Here is a 27,016-nt window from a genome sequence, read left to right as displayed (position 1 = left end):
TGTTCTAAAACCTAAAACCAGAATGTGTTCTTGTCTTAGGACAAATTTGATTAACTTTTTTGATCCACTTCAAATGTTGACTAGTGTGTGTGTGTGTGTGTGTGTGTGTGTGTGTGTGTGTGTGTGTGTTACACTTAATGTTGTCACATTTTCCTGTGTAAATAAATGTTACATAAAAAAGGGAACAAATATAATTCTATTAATATTTTGTTAGTATTATTTTGTATTTCATTTAATATTTTAACACTAATTATATATTTAATAGTGTTGGTATGCATTTTTATATTTATTCCAAAATAATGACTAAAGCCAGTAACAAACAATTTGAACAATATTCTGGAAACAGTTTACTATTAGGTTTCATTAGTTAACATTAGTTAACTACTTGAGTTAACGAACTAAGAATAAACAATAGCCTACTACTACAGCATGTATTAATCTTAGTTAATGCATTGTTAAATGCATTATTAAAATTAAAAGTTGTTTGTTAACATTATGCACTGTGAATTAACATGAACTAACAATTAACAACTGTATTTGTAATAACTAATGTAAACAAATAGTAATAAATACTGTAATAAATGTTCATTATTTGTTAATGTTAGTTAACTCATTAAATGACACCTTATGGTAAAATGTTACCAATATTTTTTATTTGTGAACTTATGTTAAGCTGTTCTTTTTAATAGTCAACTTATTTTCGGGTCATCGTCATAAAAGCTCTGTAGACACTGCCACACACACGAAGATATATCTTTCATTTCATCACGCTGAATACTCACTAAAAACTGATGCAGTTATCACGTTTTCAGGACATTTCAAGTTTTATTTTGACGTGACACACAAAGCAGTGTGCGTCAGTTTGCACTCTTTTATTTTTGTAATATCGATTATTTTCTCATCCAATTTTGAAGAGAGGAAACGCCCCTGGTATAAAGTCCGTTTAATGTGAAAATTGGGGCATCTCTGCAATAAACAGATAGGAATAGGAACAGAGTAGAAATGGTAGTAAATACAAAAACGCAAAACAGAGAGAGAGAGAGAGAGAGAGAGAGATACTCTGAAATGTGCAACATTAATGAACAATTGTGTAAGGACTGCACAAATATTGTGCAAATTGAAAAGGGACATACATGTGCATGCATACGAATACATGCATATAAATAATAAAGGATGAATAAACATGAGTGGTAAAATTTGTATATGACTGAATGAAGTTCACAAATGTTTCCTAGCAGAGCCAAAGGTGATTTTAACAGTAGTATATCCATTGTTTTACAATTTTAAACCACATTTTTTGTGACTTTTGCCATCTGTATTAAAAATAGCTATCCATTTGGTTTGATATTCTGTTGTAAAATACTTTTATACATTTTAAAGTGTGGCTTAGTATTCCAAAACTTTCTGGAGTCGACTTTTAAATTTTTGGGGCGATTACCGTAGACTGTGTAAAAAGCCGATTACATATTTAGTAGTGTGGAAATGACGTCATTGCCTTGCGACAAGCGCGCACCTCAGAGGACACCGAGCACGGCATGGAACACCTTGGTGCGGTACTACTGCTGTTGGCGTGTGTTTCACGTTTACATTTAACAGAAGGTAAGGGATGATTTGTAAATCTGTGAGGACAAAGGATAATAAATGCATGCGTCTAATGTGTCTGAACGCATCGGTAGCGTTCACAGTTTCCTATTGGACCTCACGCTGCACGCTGCGCTCTCACGCCATCTGATTGGATCGAATGGCACATGCAGCTGACAAACGCGAAGTCTCAATGTTCCCATTTTCCACGTGGAGTATAAATGTAACAGTATAACTTGCGATATTACTATCAAGCCCATGCACTTTTAACATGGACGAAACTAACTTAAAAAAACGCATTTTCACTAGATTTAATTTTGCACTTCCTTTGTAATGTGTCAAAGGAGTTTCCACGCGCACGCGTGAGATAATAGACCGCTGCTCTTACAGTGACGCTAGAAAGTTTGTGAGACCTTAATAATTTTGTGTATTCCATCATACAGATAATATTTTAATCTATTTAATATTTTCATTTACAAATGTTAAAATGGTTATAAATATGGGGATTTATAATGGGTCAAATCTGAACTCCATCGTTTTGTGAGTCAAGTTTTTTTTCTCCTATGGGATTTTGCAGCTTCCATCATCACAGAGATGCTCAATAGGTGTTCAGGTTTGGACTTCCACACATTTCTTTATGAACGTTGTTTTGTTTGCTGTTATTTTGTCAATATGGTATAGTGTTAAAATTAGCTTTCTCTGGAACAGACAAACCCTTTGATTTTATATGGTGTGTCTGCATACTTTCTGCCATACAGTATTGTACTGTTAATATTGGACATTTAAACTCTCTTATGCATGCATTTCTTGCTCTATCAAACATCACTTTATTCTAGGAAGGTTTCTGTGTGACCGAGATCATGTGTTCATGACCCTGATGTGATTGAGGAAAGCGGGCCTATTGTTGAGATGTTGGAGGGAACTCTCATGAAAAAAGAAAAAAATATATATCTTGCAAGGTTATTGTAAGAAGGACATAAATCATACTTCATAAATCTAAGTTTGTGCTCTTGTTACAAATTATGATTTATATTTTATATTATTGCAATGTTACATTTTGCAATTTGGTGACTATGACATTACAGCAAATGCTGATGTCAAAAGTGCAAAATATTTCCCAGATTATATTTACATACATGAACAATTTGATCAAATGTAGTACAGCTATACCATTATTAGAATTTTGTCCTGTTTCTGTGATAAAGCCACATGTAGGTTATTTCAAAATCTCTCAGAACTAAAGAGCTGTTTTTACTTTCATCTCTCGCAGGTTATCCAAAGTGCGACACAGAGCAGTTTGTGTGTAATAACGGCAGATGTGTGCCTCTGAATCTTCGCTGTGATGGTGTGGATGACTGTGGAGACAGTAGCGATGAGAGCTCCTGTTTGAATTGCACTAGTGGCTCCTTCCACTGTGTGGCAGCAGCGCGCTGCGTTCCTTCCCGTAGCGTCTGTGATGGCACGCCGGACTGCCCTGATGGAGCAGATGAACGGTTAGACACGTGCGCACAGACATGCGCAAGGTCACAGTTCAGGTGCACGAACAGACGCTGTGTGCCCAGTTCAGGAAGGTGTGACAACATCAAAGACTGTGAAGATGGCAGCGATGAAGAGAACTGTGGTATGTGTGTGTGTGTGTATATATATATATATATACACACACAGTTATGGGCAAAAATATGGGTACCCTTGGTAAATATGATCAAAGGAGGCTGTGAAAATTAATCTGCATTGTTAATCCTTTTGATCTTTTATTTGAAAAATTCACAAAATGCCCATATTTTTGCCCATGACTGTATGTATATGTGTGTGTGTGTGTGTATATATAAGTATATAACTTATAAGAGTGATTGTTTTTTTATAAATAAAACATTATTATTATTATTAGTAGTATACTTTTTATTATATATTAATAAAATGTGTATATACTCTTATTTATATTCTACTATCTATCTATCTATCTATCTATCTGTCTGTGTGTGTGTGTGTGTGTGTGTGTATATATATACATAAACATATTCTTATAGATCCTTGTGTAAAAAATGCTGTAAAAATAAGGCTTTTTTTGTTTATATCGTAATTATATTTAAAAATGTAATTTATTCCTGTGATGCAAAGCCATTGCTCCAGTCTTCACTGTCACATGATCCTTCTAATTATTATATTTTAAATTATAACATTTGTCTGCTTAATATTTTTGCTCAGTGTTTTATATACAGTGGGTACGGAAAGTATTCAGACCCCCTTAAATTTTTCACTCTTTGTTATATTGCAGCCATTTGCTAAAATCATTTGTTAATTTTTTTTCCTCTTTAATGTACACACAGCACCCCATAATGACAGAAAAACACAGAATTGTTGGCATTTTTGCAGATTTATTAAATAAGAAAAACTGGAATATCACATGGTCCCAAGTATTCAGACCCTTTGCTCAGTATTTAGTAGAAGCACCCTTTTGATCTAATACAGCCATGTTTTTCACACCTGGATTTGGGGATCCTCTGCCATTCCTCCTTGCAGATCCTCTCCAGTTCTGTCAGGTTGGATGGTAAACGTTGGTGGACAGCAATTTTCAGGTCTCTCCAGAGATCCTCAGTTGGGTTTAAGTCAGGGCTCTGGCTGGGCCATTCATGAACAGTCACGGAGTTGTTGTGAAGCCACTCATTCGTTATTTTAGCTGTGTGCTTAGGGTCATTGTCTTGTTGGAAGGTGAACCTTCGGCCCAGTCTGAGGTCCTGAGCACTCTGGAGAGGGTTTTCGTCCAGGATATCAACCAACCTTCCCGCACACACCTTTCCCTTGATTGCAACCGGTTGTCCTGTCCCTGCAGCTGAAAAACACCCCCACAGCATGATGCTGCCACCAGCATGCTTCACTGTTGGGACTGTATTGGACAGGTGATGAGCAGTGCCTGGTTTTCCACACATATACCGCTTAGAAATAAGGCCAAAAAGTTCTATCTTGGTCTCATCAGACCAGAGAATCTTATTTCTCACCATCTTTGAGTCCTTCAGGTGTTTTTTCATGTGTCTTGCACTGAGGAGAGGCTTCCGTTGGGCCACTCTGCCATAAAGCCCTGACTAGTGGAGGGCTGCAGTGATGGTTGACTTTCTACAACTGTCTCCCATCTCCCGACTGCATCTCTGGAGCTCAGCCACAGTGATTTTTGGGTTCTTCTTTACCTCTCTCACCAAGGCTCTACTCCCCCGATAGCTCAGTTTGGCTGGACGGCCAGCTCTAGGAAGGGTTCTGGTCGTCCCAAACGTCTTCCATTTAATGATTATGGAGGCCACTGTGCTCTTAGGAACCTTAAGTGCAGCAGAAATTTTTTTTGTAACCTTGGCCAGATCTGTGCCTTGCCACAATTCTGTCTCTGGGCTCTTCATACAGACACTTTTACCTCATTACTAACAAATTCCATTAAATACAATCAAACACATAAGGACTTATATAGACAGGTGTGTGGCTTTCCTAATCAAGTCCAGTCAGTATAATCAAACACAGCTGGACTCAAATGAAGGTGTAGAACCATCTCAAGGATGATCAGAAGAAATGGACAGCACCTGAGTTAAATATATGAGTGTCACAACAAAGGGTCTGAATACTTAGGACCATGTGATATTTCAGTTTTTCTTTTTTAATTAGTCTGCCAAAATGTCAACAATTCTGTGTTTTTCTGTCAATATGGGGTGCTGTGTGTACATTGAGGAAAAAAAAAAGTGTGTATATATATATATATATATATATATATATATATATATATATATATATATATATACACAGTATATATATATATATATATATATATATATATATATATATATATATATATATATATATATATATATATATATATATATATATATATATATATATATATATATATATATATATATATATATACACAGTATATATATATATATATATATATATACACAGTATATATATATATATATATATATATACACAGTATATATATATATATATATATATATATACAGTATATATATATATATATATATATATATATATATATATATATATATATATATATATATACAAAGTATATATATATATGACAAACAAGAGACCAAAAAATGCAGATGAGCTGAAGGCCACTGTCAAAGAAACCTGGGCTTCCATACCACCTCAGCAGTGCCACAACTGAGCCCCTACCAAGTACTGAGTACATGTACAGTAAATGAACAGAAGGCCAACAATTCACTAAAAATGTTTTTTTTTTTTTATTGGTCTTATGAAGTATTCTAATTTGTTGAGATAGTGAATTGGTGGGTTTTTGTTAAATATGAGCCAAAATCATCACAATTAAAAGAACCAAAAACTTAAACTACTTCAGTCTGTGTGCATTGAATTTATTTAATACATGAGTTTCACAATTTGAGTTGAATAACTGAAATAAACTTTTCCACAACATTCTAATTTATTGAGATGCACCTGTATATACACGTGTGTGTGTGTGTGTGTGTGTGTGTGTGTAATAAAAATAATATATAGAGAAAGGGAGAGAGCAAGAAGTATAAAAAAAGTTTAATAATGAACATTTATAAATTCACTATTTATCTTTATTTCTGTGTTTCTGTAGATGACAACGAATGTGAGATTAATAACGGTGGCTGCTCTCACCTGTGTATTGATCTGCCCCTTGGTTTCATGTGTGACTGCCCCAGTGGAATGAGACTGGTCCAGGACACACATTGTCAGGGTGAGAATTGAGTCACACTGGTCAACTTTTTAAAAGATTGCATGGTCCAATGTAAACAAATAAGTGGTGTTGTAGAAATAGCACTGTAGAAGAGTCAGTGATCATTAATATTTTTTCCATGAGCAATAGTGTCCAGAACAGTGCGGTTACTGTGCTAGAAGTAGTAGTATTCAGCAGCTCATATGATCTAAACATGTCTGCCCCTGTGAGGCGACATGCTCCTTGTGAGATGAAACTGATCATTTCTTTGTGTGTAAAACATGTTAATATGGGAAAATTTACTGAATACACATTTAAATGTCTAGCTTGTCCTGCTTCACTCTTTTGGTTATGCTATAATTTACCAAAATAAATCAGTTGTCTTCGAAAACACACAAAATGTGTATTAGTTTTTAAGTGTCATAATAGATTGAACTTTTCCACTCAAATACTCACTTCTCACTTCTAGATGTGGACCACTGTCTGGATTCAGATGTGTGTGATCAAATTTGTATCCATACCAATGGATCTCTTGCGTGTGAATGTCAGGAGGGGTATGTGCTGACCGCTGGGACTGGACAGTGCAAGGCTACAGGTGAGAGGAAGATTTCTATGTAATTGGCCTGTAAAGACAAAGACAGTCAAGATTGCATGTCTTGAATATTTTGTGTGTATATTTGCGTCGATGTCAATTTAATATTATTATTTTACATTATAGTATTTATTCATATTTAGAAATTTTATTTTGTAATTTTTTTTGTTTTAGTTTAAGTTTTGGTATTTGCTTTTGTCAGTATTATTAGTTTTTTTTTTTCTAATATTTCTATTTAGTTTATATTTTTATTTTCAATTTGGTTTGAAGTAATAGTATTTTATTTTAGTTAGTTTCCAAGGTCACATTGTTTTTTTTTTTAATTTAAGTTTTAATATTCTAATTATCTAATATTTATCTTTTATTTTACGTTTATTTCAGCTTTAATTCAGTGAACAAAAAGGATTTTTAATAGTTTTAGTAAACAGTGGTGACACTGATTTGGTCTTGTGCAGGATTTGCTGCTCATGTGGCGGTCAGCACTCAGGGGGGTGTTAAATTGATGGACCTCAGCGGCTCTGAGCAAAGAAACATCACACATAAAAGAGCCTCACCAGGACCCGTTTCCGCACTTAATGCAAAGAACACGTTATATTGGACCAGTCCTGAGAATGACATCATCTACAAGTGCAGAGCCATATAAATTAAATAGAAAAATTTACCCATTATTATCATTAATTCTTAAATGCTTCAAAATTGTTCCAACACAAAATGTATGTCTATTTCAGGGTGTCTTTAGACTCCGGTGACTATAGACCAGCTGTGTTGTTAAAGGCTTCCACAGGCGTTCTGGGATTGGCTGTAGACTGGATCCATGAGCTTCTGTACTGGGTCAGCACCGACACTCATGCTTTACACGTGGCCTCTCTGAATGGCTCCAAAGAAAGTGAGCTCATCTCTGGGCTCTCCAGACCTACTGCAGTTGCTGTCGAGCCCCTGCTAGGGTAAAAATACTGTGTCTACTTCTCTATATAATTAATAGTCACATAAATTTGAAGTGCAATGTGACAAGTGCTAATATTTTGATTAATAACAATAAAGAAAACATTAGTCCTTTAATGCCAGTGTGATGAATTGTGTACAATAAGATATGGCCAATATTGATTTCTTGTTGTCTTTAAATGGGAACTCCACCCAAAAAAATTTAAATTCTCTCATCATTTACTCACCCGCAGGTTGTGTTGATGTAAATGACCTTCTTTCTTCAGTGGAACATAGAGATTTTTCAAAAAATAATGCATCTCTGTGATTTTATGTAACGCGAGTTCATGGGTCCCTTAATATTGACATTTCAAAAAGCATGCAAAATGAACATGATAGTAATCCATACGACCTTAGCTGATGTACTGAAATGCAGATTTATGAATGCATTCTTGATGTAACATCAGCACGTTTTGGAGTATTACGAAAGCATGTTATGAGGAAGTAACACAGAAGCACAGAGGACTGTCACTTTGTGCGTGAGTTTATCGTTACATCAAGCATTATTAGTATTTTTCTCACACACCTACCGTTTTGCTTCAGAAGACATTGATTCATCAACTAAGGTTGTATGGATTACTGTCATGTTCTTTTGCATGGTTTTTGAAGCGTCAGGTTTGAGTTACCCATTCATTTTATGTACTCGCAGAGATGGATTCTTTTTGTAAAAATCGCTGTTTGTGTTCAACAGAAAAAAGAAAGTCATATACTTCTGGGTCAGCATGAGTGTTAGTAACTGAAAAGATAATTAAATTTTTTTTTTTTTTTTTTTTTTTTTTTTTTTGGGGTATGGAGTATTGCTTTAAGGTTGTAAGGTTGCTTTAGGGAGTAATCTGTTTTTCTTCTCAGGTATGTGTTCTGGGCAGATAGTGAGGCGTCTCCCCGAATTGAGCGTGCCAGTTTGGATGGGACGAGCAGAATAGCGCTTATAACTTCATATATACGCTATCCTGTCGCGATCTCCTTAGGTCAGACTTCTCCTAAGCAATTAAATTGTAAAATCCAGCTTGCTTTTTTCACTCCATATTTTACTTAATCACTTATTGCATCAAGGTTTTATATAAATTTATACCAAACCCATTTTTAAACCAATGCATGGATCTGAAAACAAGATAAGAGTTAGATAAAAGAAAAACTTTGAAATCTAGTCGTCACTTTTTTTTATTTTATAGTGCTTCATGCAATAAAGGTTTGAAAGCAGCTTAACGGTATTAAACAGGAAATTAACAGAATCAATAAATAAACTGATTAAATTTTTTTTTCTCATTTAGATATCCCTCGTGGTCTGCTGTACTGGGCTGACTCAGGTCTGCGCACAGTATCAAGGGTCGCATTTGATGGGCAACATAGAAAGACGGTTGTAGAGTCCAACGGATATCTGGATCAACCGTTTGGACTGGCCGTATTTGAGGTTCATAACACAACGCATGCCACTTTTCTTCATTCTGTATAATTATTGCCCTACAATGACCAGTTCACTTTCATAAAACAAAAACAAAACACACCTGTGTCACTCTCAATAATATTTAATATGATCCGTATTCATATATTAAGCATTTTTATTGATTTATGACAATATTAATTAAAATATAGTATTGATGTTGCATTGGTAATGGAGTAGTGAATTTTTAATGTATGTCCCCTGCAGAGTCGAGTGTACTGGAGTGACCAGTTGACCAACTCTATTTGTAGTGCAGACAAGCACAATGGCAACATGCTCCAGGTTTCCCAGAGACTTGGTTCTGTTTCACCGGCTGGGCTTGTCATCCTTCATCCACTGTTACAGCCTACAGGTGGTCTCTTACTTAACTTGTTTTTGTCCCATATAGTAACTAACTTCTGTTCAGGGTCAAATTAAGTGTGTTCAACCTTTTAGTTGCTGTTTAATAAATATTCAAAGCAGCTTCACAGTAATAAACAGGAAAATAACACTTAGTATCAGACAAATTCAAATTCTGATGTAAAGCAGCTTTAAAAAGAAAAGTGTCGTCATTCCTTGTTGGTTTAGTTCAGTAAGCTGACCAGCTAGTTGTGCTTCAGGCTTGTTACATCTGGCCCTGCCCTCTAGCTGCTACCGTAGGCGCACACCAGGCTCAACATCCCTGGTGAGTCGGTACAGTCAGCAGCTGCTAACGCCGAACCCCGGGCGGCGGTTAACTAACCTGGAAAACTCAGCTTGTCTGAGCTTGGGCGCGTGGAGCCCTTGGTGGAGGAAATTCCACCTAAATAGGTCTTTGGACCGTCTACTGCAACCAGGACCATCTCCAGTCGTCTTGACTATGTCTTGCCACTGGGTACAGATGTGGCTGGTCGAGAGAGTGAGGGTGAATGCTGCGCAAATCACCCTCACTTAAATCCAAGTTCTCTGCGCAAGTCATGGCACTTTTTCTTACCATCGTCATCATCCAAGTCCTGTGGCGATGGGTGAGCGACGAAGCAGCAGGCACGGATATGCTAGAAGCTGTAGCCGCAAACCTGCACGCAGGCGGCTCAGGATATTGGTCGTTCCCTCACTGGACCGAAGCAGCAGTGAAGTCCGGCAGCACCCTGAGTGACTGAGCAGCCCTATTCAGGATCACACTGCTCACCTCCGTAGTGAGGAAAGGGTTAGAAAAGGTACCCTAAACATTGTCTGCTTCAAAAAACATCCTGGCCAGCCTACCGCAGCTGGCGGGATCCCGTACTTGCGGTCGAAAAACAGAAAGAAAAACAAACAAAATGAAAAAGACCAAAGTGATACCACTAACTGTTGGCACCTGGAATGTGCGCACCTTGATGGACACATCTGGATCAAAAAGACCTGAGAGACGCACCGCCCTCGTGGGCAGAGAGCTAGCCAGATATAATGTGGATATTGCTGCCCTTAGTGAGACCCGACTGGGCGATATTGGACAAGTGACTGAAGTGGGTGCAGGTTACACATTCTTCTGGAGCGGACGAGGCCAGGAGGAGAGACGAGATGCTGGTGTTGGTTTTGCAGTAAAAAATCACCTGGTCAACCAACTGGCAAGCCAACCCAAGGGGATAAACAACCGTTTAATGACCTTACAGCTCCACCTATTTGGTAAAAAGGCGGCCACCATCATCAGTGCCTATGCCCCTACCATGACCAACTCTGACGAGATCAAAATCAAGTTTTATAATGACTTGGAAGTCATTATTGCTGCTACAGCCAGCTCCGATAAACTTCTGATACTGGGTGATTTCAACGCCAGAGTTGGTAGTGACCATCAATCATGGAATGGAGTCATAGGTGCACATGGTATTGGAAAATGTAACAGCAACGGTCTTCTACTGCTGCAAACATGCTCTGAATTTGACCTACTCATCACCAACACGATATTCCAACTACCAAAGCGTAAGAAGACTTCATGGATGCATCCTCGTTCACACCACTGGCACTTGATTGACTACGTCATCGTGAGGAGGAGTGACCGGCACGATGTCAGGGTGACTAAGGCTATGTGTGGTGCTGAATGTTGGACTGACCATCGTCTCATTATTTCCAAACTTAACATTCGGATTAAGCCTAGCAGACGCCCACAAGGACAAAGATGTGTCAAGCGTCTTAACATCACTCGCCTACAACAGGAACACACCAGGCTGGCATTTGTTGAGGCTTTAGACCATCACCTGGAGTCTCTAAGCTTCGAGCATACAGACGTTGAGGCAGACTGGACTGCTCTCAAGACCGTGCTGCATTCTACAGCCCTTGAATCACTTGGTGTTCCATTACGTACACATCAAGATTGGTTTGATGAGAACGATGCAGAAATCCGAGTACTCCTTGACGAAAAACATCGCCTGCATAAAGCATATCTGAATGACAGCAGCTCAAGTTTAAAGAAAGTTGCCTTTCTCAACATTCGAAGGATTGTTCAGCAGAGACTCAGAGTCATGCAAGATGCCTGGCTGTGCGCAAAAGCTGTGGAGATTCAATCCTACGCTGACAGTAACAACACCAAGTGCCTCTATAATGCACTCAAGCAGGTCTATGGTCCGCAACACTCAGGAACTTCAGCTCTTCTGAACTTAGATGGAACAACACTCCTTACGGAGAAGGACAAAATACTTGAAAGGTGGGTCAAACACTACAGCGCGGGTCCTCAATCGGCCATCATGCATAAATGAGGAGGCAATTGCGAGATTGCCTCAAGTTGAAATAAACCAGTCCTTGGCTTTTCTACCATCCATTGAGGAAATCAGCAAAGCCATAACACTTCTCTCATCAGGCAAAGCTCCAGGGTCCGATGCCATTCCAGCAAAAATTTACAAGGCTGGAGGGCCTCGCTTAGTCGAGAAACTGACCGACGTCTTCCAGGCTATGTGGAAATTAGAAGCCGTTCCCAAGGAGTTTAAGGATACTATTATAATCAATCTATATAAAAGGAAAGGCAAACGGCAGGACTGCGACAACCATAGAGGCATCTCCATACTATCAGTCGCTGGCAAAATCTTGGCAAGAATTCTTCTGAACCGCCTAATTGTCCATCTAGACCAGGGTCTGCTACCTGAGAGTCAGTGTGGTTTCAGAAAAGACCGCGGAACCACTGACATGGTATTTACTGCTCGGCAGTTACAGGAGAAATGCCAAGAACAAAATGTTGATCTATATATGGCTTTCGTTGATCTAACAAAAGCATTCGACACAGTCAGCCGGGAGGGCCTATGGAAAATCATGGCTAAGTATGGGTGTCCAGACAAGTTCATTGGTATTGTGCGCAATCTCCATGATGGCATGACGGCCAGCGTCAGAGATCAGCAAGAACTCTCTGATCCATTCCCAATTACAAACGGGGTGAAGCAAGGCTGCGTTTTAGCGCCAACGCTCTTCAGCATGGTTTTCTCTGCCATGCTGCAAGACTCATTCCAGAATTACAACACTGGGATTAACTTCATCTATCGTTTTGACGGTGGGCTATTCAATATGCGCAGGATGCAAGCCAAAACTAGAGTGGAGGAAGTCACTGTTCGAGAACTTTTGTTTGCTGATGACTGTGCTCTGGTTGCTGGCTCAAATAAAGATCTACAGGACAGTATGGACCACCTCTCCTCAGCTTGCAATAACTTCGGCTTAACAATCAGCACAAAGAAGACTGAAGTCCTATACCAACCTGCTCCTGGGAAACCCTACACTGAGCCAACCATCTTTGTGAATGGGCAAAAGCTTTCAGCCGTTGACAGGTTTACTTACCTTGGTAGTACACTGTCTCGTGCTGTGCACATAGATGATGAAGTTAACATCAGGATTGTCAAGGCCAGCGCAGCCTTTGGACGTCTACGTGACTCGGTATGGGAAAGGACTGGCATCAAGCAGGAGACAAAACTGAAGGTCTACCGGGCCGTTGTCTTACCAACTCTTCTGTATGGGTGCGAAGCCTGGACAGTCTACCAGCGCCCATGCCAAAAAATTGAATCATATCCACCTGAGCTGTCTGAGGAAACTGCTGAGGATCAAGTGGCAAGACAAAATCCCTGACACGGAAGTCCTCAGCAAGGCAAATATCCCTAGCATCTACACCATGCTTGCGAAGGAACAGCTTAGATGGACTGGGCACGTGACCAGAATGCCCTACGTGAGACTTCCAAAACAAGTCTTTTTTGGCGAGCTGAAAAATGGCAAGCGTGCACAAGGTGGCCCTAAAAAGCGCTACAAGGATACCCTTAAAGCTTCCCTGAAGAGCTTTGGACTCGATCTGAAAAGCTGGGAATCCCTAGCACAGGACCGACCTGCCTGGAGAAGAAAAGTCCAGGACGGTGCAGTCCTCTGTGAGAGCAGGAGAAGGCTCCTGTGCTATCTTGAAGAGGCAGCAGCACAAATCTACTAAGGAAGGACATGTGGCTGTACCTCAGAGCTCTACATCTTCCTTGACCTGTCCAGTGTGCCACAGGGAATTCCGGGCTCGGATTGGCCTCTTCAGCCATCTGCGCACTCATCAAAACCCAATAAAATGACAAAACGTGCCATGGTCATCATCAACTGTGATGGACGAACAAGAAGAAGAAGAAGAAGTTCAGTAAGCTATAAACAGCTCTACAGAAAACCATAGTGTCTTTATTCCTCTAAAATCAGTCCAGTGTTGGATAAAAGTGTCGATGCTGCAAGATTCGATTCCTCTATAAAGCAGCTCTGCAGAAGATATTATGTAATTTCCGTAATCTTTCCATAAACTGTTTAAAAAGCTTCCCAGTGAATTGTGGAAAGTAGTAATAAAACAGAATGAGTAGGTTAGTCCACATATTTTTTTCCTGCAGAGGTTAATTGCATTTGCTACAAAACAAAAAAATTATTTCATTGTTTCAGTCTGTGCGTAGAGAACAAATGAATGTTTTTCGATTCGATGACGACGTGTTTGTACCTCTGTGTGTGCATGAAACTTCCAGTCATGCTGTACTCTTGTTGAGGTTTGTTTCTCTCTCTGAGTCACCCATCTCTACTCCAGAAGTCATTTGTTCATCTAATTTTGGTTAGTGAGCATTTGTGTCTGTGTAGCTTTGTGGTTCTCAGTTACTGGCATAGTTATAATTTACTGTTAAGTGGATCATATCTCGCTTATGAGCACCTGCCTTGTAAACATGTTAGTTTTGTTTGCATCTGGTCAATCTGGTGGTATCAATGGCTTTTCATTGCTTTTGTAGCTCAGAGAATATGTGTGCACAGTTACACGTCGCTTCATCTGTGCTGTGAATTGTCACAAGAGTTTTGGAAAAAAAAGTGTGAAAGGTACTTTCCAAGATGCTTCATTTGATGTGGGGTCACACCACTGCTGCGAATACCATTTGGGCTTGGTTTTTGCAACGGTTACTTGTGGGTGTGTAGTCTTGTTGTTATACTTTGTTTTAGACCAGTCAGTGGAGAACGTACTAAGAAAGTATGTGACAAAACAAAAAAAGTACAAAAATGTATCATCCTACAAAAGTAAACGAAAATGTCCTTAAAACCAAACGTTAAAATACATTAATATTTCATTGAACTACAGGGATCCTATAAAATACTAAATGATTAACATGACAGGGTGAACAGGAATATAGATCATTTTGATTTGTAGTCACCTCTTGAGTTGGCAAAACAGCATAGCATTGTGTTCTTAATTTTTTTTTTTTTTTTTTTTACCTTTTCAAGTCAATTCTTTTGTATATCGCTTTTCACAGTTCATATGGTTTCAAATGAGCTTTACAGAATTCCATGATGTTAATGTTTATAATTCCTTAATGCAGTTTGTCTGGCTTCAACAAGCATAAGTGACAAGTAAATTTGTACCACAATACAGTTTAATTTGAAGCACAGCCTTCAATGTCAAGAACGTATCAAAAATATTTCTTCCTTCCTCCAAATTTTGTTAAAAATGTATCGATAAGTTATTTAAATAAGACAAGCCTTTGGATTTGCTTTGCTATATATGCTATATGCGTGGTAATGTGATTTGTTGCATATTTAATTTTTATTTTATTTTGCATTGTCATACAATGATCCATCACACTACACTTGCTGTTGCATCACACTTTTATGAATACCACTTCTGCTCGTTCTTGTTTTTTTGTGGGCATATAGTTTTGTTATACTTTAATTTAGTCAAGTCAGTGGTTCTGAATTGGATTTCCTTAAGGATCAAGAACATAATGACAAAACAACGACAAATACATGAACTGATTACTGTACAAAAGTAAATTAAAATGTCCAATGTAAAATATTTCATAGAACTACAGGGATCCGATAAAATAAATTTTTATTTTAACATAACATCGGCTGAACAGGAATAAAGAATATTTTGCTTTCTAATAATCCTATAATCAGCATGACAGTTTCATGCTGTTGGCAATGATGGTATGCTGGTTAACAGAAGTGTTTCTTCCTTCATTAAAAATGTACAAGTAAGCTGTTTTATTTTGCGTTCTCAGACAGTGATCCATTGCAGTCGAAAACAAGAACACCACTTCCTGATTCACAATTTGCATGGCTCCTCTCAATGACTGGTTGGTCTAACTTCTCTGTTGCAACCTTCTTGCATTCATCATTTTGAGAAGTGTCTTTCTGTGTCACTGCTTACAGTAATTGGACTGATGTTCCCTTGATCACCTTTATTTGTTCTTCGTCTTTTAGTCATCATCAGTTTGCTGTTGGTGGGGGCAGTGCTATGGCGGCAGAGATCTGAATTCTGTGCCCCTCGTTCTCTTTATCCTCTCGGAGAAGTGATGCTTAAAGAATCCCAGGATCCTCTTCTGTTATCCAGGCTGCCTATAGTACACGAGCATAAAGTAAGTGTCAGTATTTTATAGCTTTCACACTCAAATTACAGGGACACGATTTCAACCATTCATTCATTTCAGTCTGTACAGGGAGCAAAATGAAGAACTGTGCATCTTGTGAAAATGTCTTTCCTAGAAAGACATTTAAACATTATGCACACCTAAATATGAATCATTACTTCAGTCTTCAGTGTCATTTGATAATCCTTCATAAATCATTCTAAAATGTTGATTTGGTGCTCAAAACCATTTTTGCTGCTTAATAATTTGAGAAATTTATTATATATTTTTCAGCATTCTTTGAACAGCATTTATTTGAAATTGAAGTATTTTGTAAAATTATTTACAATTTTTTTTTTTAAACTTCCCACCAACCTTTCAGTGGTAGTGTTACAGTTTCCACAAAAACATTTTATTTATATATATATATATATATATATATATATATATATATATATATATATATATATATATAACTTATTCCATTTAAAAATGGATAAAGATTAAAGGAAATGGAAATTAAAAATAAAATCCATCATAGTACTATTGTCAGTTAATGAATTAAAGAGCTTTGTGTAAAAATTTTCATGACTTAAAAAGTCTTACAACTTCTATGAAAGCTTGTAGACTGATTTTTATTTGATGGACTCCATACATTTTTGCCAGGAAAATCAAAAGGATGTGACGTTTATAAGAGCTGATTAATGAAACCAATGCTTATGTTCACGTTAATAATGAAAGAGCTATTCTAAACTGTAATAATGTCAATGTGTCATGAAAAGAAAAGGGATTCATTCAAACTAAAGTCTCTCAGATTTAAATGGCGTCAAATATACTTTATAATCAAGCTATCATAAGTGTAATTTTAATTACCTCATCTGTCGATGTGATGCCAATGAATTGCAGAGCTTTTGCAAACATATCCAGATCGCTAAAATCAGATGCTTTCTTAACTGCTGCTTTCACAACGTTGTCAATCTTGTTATTTTCATTTTGTTATTGAGCGGAAAGCACGCAGAACATATTTATGTATTCATCTAAACCAGGGATCCTCAAATCTGGACCTCAAGATCCACTTTCCTGCAGAGTTTAGCTCTAACCCTAATCAAACACACCTGAGCATGCCAATCAGTGTCTTCAGGATCATTAGAAAATGACAGGTAGGCGAGGTTGATCAGGGTTGTAGCTAAACTCTGCAGCGCATTGGACCTCCAGGGTAAGATTTGAGGAACCCTGATCTAAACATTGCTGTCAGCAGCGTGGACGGCGTCTGGAAGTTTATTAACCGTAAATCGCTGAACATGTATTTCCAACATATTCTTGCCTCTAATCAAAGAATGAAAAAAAAAAAAAACTCTTTGTGACTATATCAGGGCACTGAATAACGTTCAGCTTATTATATGTAACGTGCACGGGTGCGAGCACAAGCAATAAGTTGCTGGCTGCAGTTCACTTAATGGCCACCGGTGTCGCTAATAACAAGGGTTTTTGAGTTCTACGTATAGACCCCTTAAAAGTTTGTAAACATTGCAACGTCTCCGGGTGGGCGGGGCTTAGCTGGAGGCAAAAAGAGGCGCGGACGCAATGTTGACAAGCGTAAACTAGCACGTTTTATGAGGGATTTATTAAACATGGATGCAGAAGAAGGTTCGGAACTGTCCGAATATGCACAGTCACTGACTCTGCGGGACCGTGACAAAAAAAAATAATAATAAAAAAAGTGGGAGTTAGCATACATTTATCAACTAATTCAGTTGATCACTCAGTTCACTGACCAAACTGGTTATCTGACCAAAATATAATGACGAGTGGATAACATTACAGTAGCCTAATTTATTTATTTATTTATTTATTTTTAGCTAAGCCTGGTGTAGTTCTTGTATATTCTTCTCATTGGAAACATTTTAACCAGGTTTTGGATATTTCCTAGACAACATATGAATTACTTTCGGGTGGTTTGGGGAATTTTGTCAAGGCTTATTGTCTAATGTAACCTATCGCTGGGCTAACTATGATTAGCAATGTGGATTATTTTAAGAGGCCATTCAAAGGATGGCACACACATCTATCGCTGTATGTTTGTTTAACATTTAAGATAGCTAGTGCGCTGAAGTTTGGCGACTTTCCACCTATAAAACATAAACTTGCTGATTTGTACTAGATAAAACCAACACACCAGTACATATGCATAGATTATTTTACCTAATATGAAGTGTGCACTGCAAACACGAGCATTATTTATGATCGTCTCTGTCTAGTCTGTACGCCGTATTGCATTCAACCACAATTGTCTTCTTGATTTCTGTGAAGGAATGTCGGCCGGGATCCGGTGAAACTTTGGTTTTGAACCAAAAGTGCTGTTCCTTATATTCTGGCAGCCAAAAACACAACAAGACAACATTTTAAAGTCAAAACCTCAAACTTTTAGCGTGCCTGCTATGAGTTCTTCCTTATGTTTTGCCTCCAGCTAGAGCGGTGATGTCACAGTGACGTAGGCGATTAAGGGGTCTATATAAAGTCCCTTTAAAGAGTAATGAAACCCCAGACTTCTTTTTCTGATATTTTAGCAGAGGTGTTTGTGTTGCACATCATAGAAGACAATGTTAGCATCCGGTACTTTCAACTGCTGGAGAAAACTGGTTGATTTGATGCTTTTTTTTTTGTGCTATTTTCATCTTCCGGATTTAAAATATACATTGTGTTGATGTCACAATAAAGTGGGGGAACTATGATGTCACTTTGTAGGCGGATTGGCTGTTAGCATGACACTGGTTCCCTCGACAAAAAGCCTATAGGATTTTTCCATAGGCTTTTTGATTATCACAGAAATTAAGCTCTGTGTTCAACCATAGTTCATGAAACTTGCACGTTTTGTCTATCAAGATTATCTTCAGAAAATAATATAACTTTGAATTTTGAAGCCTAAATAAAAGTGCCAGAACTTAAAAGCTTAACTTAGGCTATAAACGAACTACAGCACCACGGTCGCTCGCCTTCAGCGTCACCACCACCACACTTCTCACAACTTTTTCAAACTTATTTTTAACGTGTTCAGTGAAAAGGATTTACTCTGTATATGAATTTTAATCCATGCTACATGAACCTTTTCATATAAACTGGAATAAATACAAAACTAGAGCCAAACTAAAACTGAAATGAGACGTTAATAATAAATAGTATAGTGAATAAATTATATAATCATAACTAAAGGACATATGAAAGCATGTATTTCTGTACATTTCGAAATAACGTGCAATAAAAGTCAAATCCTTGATTTAATATGAATATTTTTAACATGTACTATTCAATAAAATTCTAGTGCATTTAATCTATTAAATAACAGCAGATTGAGTGAGGTTTTGCATATGGTAAGAATAAACTTATTTTAGTGAATAAAGTACCACATTTCAGCTTTGTTAGGGTGGGTACACAATGTTGTTTTATCCTTGCTTCTAGGAAATCCTCATATGCTTTCTAACAGCTTCATGTGGCCATGAACATTTTAAATTTAATGTGGCTTTAACCACTATGCATCGTTAAAGTTACACTTTCACCATGACTAAGCCGGTAAGTGTGGTGTTTACATGGAATAATTTTAATAGTTTACCTTACGAACCCGCATCAGTCTCCACATCAGTAGGAAAGCGATAAAACAAGCATCTTCCATCTGAAGGGGGATAACAAAAAACATTGTCGACCAACAATATAAAACTATTAATTGGTTATTCTACAGTTAATCATATTACAAATAATACTACGACTGAAAAATACTGTAATTTGATAAACTGTTCGGCGTGATGACGTTTAATGTCTCAGACGGCGCCATATAGTCCCATTTAGCAACTTGTTAGCAACCGCCTTTAGGAAACGTATCAGTTTAAAAAAATCACAAGTGGGGTTTAACTGGTGTGTTTTATGTCATAGAATAAAGCATGAAAGTATCTTGAGCCTGTTTGAACCACGGACCTTATTTTAGGGATTTAACCAAAATCCCATTAAAAAAACCCCCATTGATTCTGGACCAATGGAACTGGAAGTGCTAAAATACTAACTCACTTCCGGGTTTTTGCCTACAAAGTGACATAATCGTTCCACCACTCTATTTGTGACGTGGCAATGGACTATAGTACATTGATTAATTATTCATGAGACTGTGTGTTCTTATCCTATGAGAAGATGCTTCGCTTAATTATTCATAAAAGCATGTGTTGATTTGCTATGACAGACGTTTCAGACTGTGAGATGACATCGTACACATTAACTGAGAGAAACGTTTGTGGATCCAAGACGAGTGTTTGTTTTTGCTTTGTAATAAGAGTTTGGCACAAACTTGGTGGGCATAACCGTTTTTACAGCTCTGTGAAACAACCCGTCAAAAGGCTTATATAAATGGCACAGAATAAGCCTTAAAAGTTCTCAGAGATGCAACAGTGCGTTCATATATATGTTTTCAATGCAGAGTGCAAATGGCTGTGCATTTATTTGTGTTTTTAACTGGGAGCGAAATTAAACTGTCTGAAAGTGCAGCTTTGTGTGTTGTCTGTCTCCCCTTTTCCGCTCCGCTTTCCACCACGCCCACTTTTTTAGCAGTTTTTTAAAACTGTGGTGAGAGCTAAGCAGTGCTGAAACGGGGGTTTCATGAACCTTTAAGGAAACAAATTTCGATTTGATGACTCCTATTTTACTGTTTTCTTTATTGTTTTTTCTTTTGCCATTTTCAAGTGCATGCAAGTCTGCATAGCAAATGTTTTGTTTGTATTTTCAGGATGGCAAACAGAGTGGTTCAATGCACTGATATGGACTGAGATTTCCTGTGACAGGAACTGTAGCCTTCTTGTGGTGGATAACACAGCCCCCATTTCCTGTCGTGTTTGGGCATGAGAGAAAGTAAAGTGAGGCAGGCAGATGGATTCCACACAAACATCTTGCCTGGTAACCCCAAAAAATATTACCAAATGTCTGTTTATGATCGATAATCATATAGAACAACAGTCAAACTAAGCGTTCAGTGAAATATGTTTGTCTTATAAAAATACGCTATAGTCACTATCAGATTTTTTTTATGTGCCTTTCTGAATGATAGGCATGTAACTGTACAGTATATTTCCATATTACCATTTGGATCTGTGGATTATATTGGACATGGAACGGCAAAATGTCACCATGACAGTGTTCTGAGTTTCAGGTCAATAATTAATTGACCATGTTATATGGTACACAGGAGCTATGAGTCATTACATGACATTTATCAGGTTTAAGCTTGTTTTAGTGTGCTGTTCTGTTTACTTTCTACTTCTGTAATTTAAAGTGATAAATGTCTGTTCACAATTGAATTCGTAGGATCATAAGTTGACAAATTTCTGTAATGTGTGCCTAGAGACAAAATCAGTTGGGAAAATATTTTATTTTGAAGTTTATTGATGCTTTAGACTACAGAGGTGATTGGTATATTTATTATGTGATAGTGTGAGGAGGAAAAAAAAGAAATGCTATTTATTTTTTGTCGTTTGGATCACTTTTGCTGTTCTCTTTAAGCTATAGTGATAAAACTTAATCATTTAGCTGTAAAACAGATTTTTGCTCTTCCTTCTGATTGTACATAGTTTGAAAAAAAAAAGGTGGTTTGAATGTTTCTAATGACTCATAACATGATAAATTGATAACAATAAAAATATGTTGGGGTTGGAGAAATAAAATGCATGTTGGAAATTGTACTTTTGTTATATTAGCCAATTTTTTACCCTTATTGTGTACATTTAATGATTCTTTTGTTAAAAGAGAAGATGGAAATGTCTCTGGTTTCTCAGCATAACCATGGTTCCCTGAGAGGAGGGAACGAGACATTATGTATGGGGAAACCCTTTTCCTCTGAGATGCTGAAGCCTGGTTGAATCACTCAGTTGCTCCGCAATTCATAGTTTTCACGTGACGTCACACCCTTACAGGAACGCCCAGATGGAGGGCAAAACAAGGCTTTCCTCCACTGACCGCCAGTTATTTTTACGAGGTTTTCAGTACACACCTTATTGATGATGCATACTTTGTACAGGCAAGCAGATGAACAAAGTTTAATATTAAATGTTTTCCCATAGAAAACCATTATAAAGAAAATACAACCATTTAGAGCATTGTGTTCATTTTCTGGGCTCATTTGCTTGCTTGTATAATGCATGCATCATCAATAAGGTGTGTAGGGATGGGTATTGTTAAAGGGATAGTTCACCCAAAAATGAAATTTCTGTCATTCATATAGAAAGTGACAGAGAAGAAAGTGACGTGACATTCAGCCAAGTATGGTGACCCATACTCAGAATTTGTGCTCTGCATTTAACCCATCCAAAGTGCACACACACAGAGCAGTGAACACACACACACACTGTGAACACACACCCGGAGCAGTGGGCAGCCATATGCTGCGGCGCCCGGGGAGCAGTTGGGGGTTCAGTGCCTTGCTCAAGGGCACCTAAGTCATGGTATTGAGGGTGGAGAGAGCGCTGTACATTCACTCCCCCCACCCACAATTCCTGCCGGCCCGAGACTCGAACTCACAACCCTTCGATTGGGAGTTCGACTCTCTAACCATTAGGCCACGACTTCCCCAAATATAATTTACCCTCATGTCGTTCCAGACCTGTATGAGTTGCTTTCTTATGTTGAACATACAATATATTTTGAAGATTGCTGGTAATCAAACAGTTGGTGGTTCCCATTGAATTCCATAGTATTTCTTTTCCTATTATGGAAGTCAATGGGGACCACCAACTGTTTTATTACCAGGAATCTTCAAAATATCTCCTATGTTCAACATAAGAAAGCAACTCATGCAGGTTTGATGACAGAATTTTCATTTTTGGGTGAACTATCCCTTTAAGGTTTTAACTGTATTACTAGTCTTACCTACTGCTTATCGATCCAGTACTTTAATGGTATTCTTATCTGTATTTTTTATTAATTAAATTTTACACACACACACACGCATATATATATATATATATATATATATATATATATATATATATATATATATATATATATATATATATGAGACACTAATTAAAAGCTGAATTGGCATTGCGTGATATTCTGAAATGTGACATTTAATGAAATGAATAAAAACAAATTTTTAAATGCACAAGTGTGCAGGCATTTTTAGTGTTTAATATACATAGGATACTTAAGAACATGAACATAAACAAAGAAATAAAGTAAAACAAAGATACAAATGAAATGAATAGTGCTTTAACTTTTCCGTGAAGGTCTACTAACATTACTGTTCATGAAAGTATTATAGCCTACAAAAGAAATCTAATAAAGCAATCAAATGTAAATGAACACTGCATAATTTTCACTGTATAAATTGATAGATAAATGCTTATTAAAGCTAACGTCATTCAGATTAAGAGCTGTGAGTGATGTTCTCTTTGCATTTTGTTGTTTGATTAGCATTGATGGTCCAAGCGCCAGTCACTGTCACTTTAAAACAACACGCACATTGGATTTTTTCCCAACTGTTCATGTCCACTTAAGACATAAACTGTGTTTAAGTGAACACTCTCCAAGCTGGCCATTTTGACACATTTTGTGTGTATTTGATAGCTTGGACGTTGCGGTCCTTATTGGAGGAACGAATGCACACCGCTGTTAAGGGAAGTTAATGTCTAGTTGTTCATAGTTTTACCTCTTATTATCTTTTTTATAATCCTTGAAAGCCAAAATTGAAATAAAAAATAAAATTAGCTTAATATCACAAGCAAGCAGATGTTTGAATGTTAAATTCTCTCCTCTATCATAATTAAACAGGGCTTTCATGTTGTGCGTTCTGTAGCTCCACTGCGTTAGCGCGATCTCACTTCTGAATTGTGAATAGCAAAAATGCATCACAGACAAATATCTAAATATTATTGCATATAAAAACAGCTAGCGACTAGCGAGAGAGAATTTGCAGGATAATGTCTATATAGCAATAATAAATGTATGTGTATTTTCTTAATCTCTCCAGTACCTACAGCAGAACCGTTAACTTCAGAGCTTATCGATACTCCGGTCTTTCATAATTTAGCCCCAGGGCCCATTTAATACTGTTTCAGTACCCATCCCTAGTCTTGAATGAAAGTGTTAACATTTAAACTGTAGACAGAAGACGTGCTGTTTAACAATACTATAAAAAACAAATCCTGCCATCAGATTTGTCTCAAATGTAATTTATTAAGTTGATTTTGATTTATTAAGGATTTCAAACTAATACATGTTTTGTGCCTTCATTGAGAAAACTTGAAAAATACTTTGTTATGCTATAAGGAACTTGTTTTTCACAATAAATTGTTTGTGGCCACAAGAAACTGCTTTTATTGTTGTTGTTGTTATTATTATTATTATTATTATTATTTGACATGTACACCAAACAAATTTATATTATTTAGCATGCATTTAAAAACATTCCAAAGAGTAAAGTAAAAAGTCAACATTGGAAGATATAATGCTTTGGTATACATGAATCAATGAAACTGCAGATTTCTATAATAGACAATTTCATCAAATTTGTTTTGTAACAGCAGTTTCAACACATCATGCATTGTACTAATGTTAAGAGTTGATACTTGTGTAAATTAACAATAACAACAAACTGTTTTTTTTTTCTCAGTGCTGACTTGCCTTAATATGCTTTTCTTGTGGTCAATGTAGATTTATCTTCAATCTACAAGTAAAATTGTAACTTTAATAAATATTAACAAGCATGGTTTACTGCTGAACTTTGGAGCAAAACCAGCCTGTCAGTGGCTTTATAACATGATAACAGTTATTCCAGCAAACTAATTTACTAATGGGCAAGAAATATCAGAGAACTTGTGTCTAATGAAATTCTGTCATTAACACCCACCATTTGATTAGTGGTGATATATGTCTTGCACAACATCCCTTTTAAAGGGGTCATATGAGGTTGCCAAAAAGAACATTATTTTGTGTATTTGGTGTAATGCAAGGTGTTTATGCGGTTTAAGGTTTAAAACACATTATTTTCCACATAATGTACATTATTGTTGCTCCTCTATGCCCCGCCTTTCTGAAACGCATCAGCTTTTACAAAGCTCATCGTTCTGTAAAGCGAGGTATACGTTGATTGGCCAGCTATCCAGTGTGTTGTGATTGGCTGAATGCCTCAAGCGTGTGACAGAAATTTTACACCCCTTACCATACTGTGATGGCGTCTCCCAGCACAACAAGACAAAACCAATAAAACCCATTACAAACGTGGCATTTGTTGCATCCTGTGGTGACATAATTACTAATTATAAAGACTTGTATTCTCTTTTTACGCGTTGCGTTGCGTATCGCATCGCGCTGTTTAAATAAAACCATGTCTGCATTCATGATCAGAGAAACAACAAACAAGGGTGACTCTACACTGCTCAAAACTCAATTCTTTAAATTCTCAAAACTCGCAAATTCTTTAAATATGTAAACGTACTTACAGACTGTGAGTCAGAAGCGCCAGACTGTCCTTGCAAGTTGGAATTGCCCCACTTTATAGAAACAGCCTTTGTGCACAGAAGCATTGTAGGTTAACGTACTGGTTCAGGAAACAGTCCTTGTCCTCTGTAAAATGCATATGCATATGAATCGAGTGGTTTATATAATGAACAGATTGAATTTAGGCTTTTACTCACTTATAAACCTTGATCAGCAAACATAAACAGATGCTCAACTGAACCTGAATGAAAAACAAACTAAGAACAAACCTCTTCCGGAAACTCAAACATGCTGCATAACACACGAGAATGAACCTCTTTGGTTACGCAGCACGTTTGAGCTTCTGGAAGAGGTTTGTTCTCGCGCGTCATTAACGTTTGGTTGAGCATCTGCATCTGTATGTTCGCTGATCAAGGTTTATATGCGAGTAAAAACCTATTTTCAATCTGTTCATCATATAAAGTGATCGAGTCTCTCCAGAAAATTTGGACTAAACTGCTCGATTCATATGGATTATTTTTACAGTCTCTTTATATGAACTTTCTGAAGTGCCAAAGTGGTAGTCGCAAAGACAGTCAATGGAGGGACAGACTACTCTCAGATTTCATCAAAAATATATTCCTTTGTATTTCGAAGATTAACTAAAGTCCTACAGGTTTGGAACGACATGATGGTGAGTAATTAATGACATAATTCATTTTTGGTGAATTAACCATTTAACATTAAATGATGATAAAATTTATTAAAAAAGCACACCTGCAGCTTTGAAAAGAAGCCACCTTCCAAATCACTCGTCTTTGAGTATGTTTTCCGCAGTAAACTTGATAACTACATTAAAGTTAAAGAAAACCCTTAAAAGACTGACACAACATACTGCTGTATAGAATATGTGTTTGCTTAAGATCGGACTCCTCACCTCTGTATGCGTTGTATCCCATGTTAAGGACAGGGTCCTCTTTCCTGCTTGCATGAGCTCCAGCTCTTCGGATATAGATGGGGTCATATCGGATTCAGAGCCCAGCAAAGACATAGAAACATCAAAGATTTTCTGTGCTTTTGCTGGTACAATTAGCCTATGACTTCTGGCAAGAAGTATTTTTTCAAAATCCAGGAAAAGATCTGCAAATTATAGAACAGGCAAAAATATTAATGTGCATGTTTTTTTTAAATTTTGAGTAGCAAGAGATACCATGTTTAGCTGTAGCATCCTTTGCCGAACATCTATCGCTACAAAAAAGGAATGTTTAAGTATACTGTGTAATACCTGAACTGGCTTGCTCATCTTCCTTGTAATTTCATGTTCCACAGGAGGTGTTTCTGACTGATGGATCTGGCTCCGAGTCTGACCCTGCCTTGAATTTTATTTAGGGATTACCACCAGGGATATAAAATATTGTGTTGCCTCATTTACAGTACGTTGATCATACTGGAAAAAAAGGTTAAGA

At 37.3% G+C, this 27,016-nt stretch overlaps 1 protein-coding gene across 3 annotated transcripts; it reads left to right on the top strand.

Moving 5' to 3' along the window:
• The first annotated feature begins 1,463 nt into the window (after positions 1-1,463).
• LOC109063587 (low-density lipoprotein receptor-related protein 8-like) lies at positions 1,464-27,016 on the top strand. Of its 3 annotated transcripts, none has more exons than XM_042761849.1 (12): positions 1,464-1,599; positions 2,852-3,202; positions 6,185-6,304; positions 6,753-6,878; positions 7,331-7,502; positions 7,604-7,819; positions 8,706-8,824; positions 9,128-9,267; positions 9,505-9,649; positions 15,756-15,830; positions 15,958-16,112; positions 26,880-27,014. In XM_042761849.1, exons 1-12 carry the CDS (start codon positions 1,536-1,538, stop codon positions 26,937-26,939), a joined length of 1,743 nt encoding a protein of 580 aa, XP_042617783.1. In that variant the 5' UTR covers positions 1,464-1,535; the 3' UTR covers positions 26,940-27,014. The 3 variants fall into 3 exon arrangements, with proteins under 3 accessions (XP_042617783.1, XP_042617784.1, XP_042617786.1); XM_042761850.1 differs by lacking the exon at positions 26,880-27,014 and adding an exon at positions 20,869-21,817; XM_042761852.1 differs by lacking the exon at positions 1,464-1,599 and adding an exon at positions 1,637-2,194 and having other exon boundaries at positions 26,880-27,016.

This window comes from Cyprinus carpio, chromosome A8 (genome assembly GCF_018340385.1).
Source record: "Cyprinus carpio isolate SPL01 chromosome A8, ASM1834038v1, whole genome shotgun sequence".
Lineage (NCBI taxonomy): Eukaryota > Metazoa > Chordata > Actinopteri > Cypriniformes > Cyprinidae > Cyprinus > Cyprinus carpio.
The sequence above is the reverse complement of the archived record's forward strand: the minus strand, read 5'-3'. Positions and strand labels throughout refer to the sequence as shown.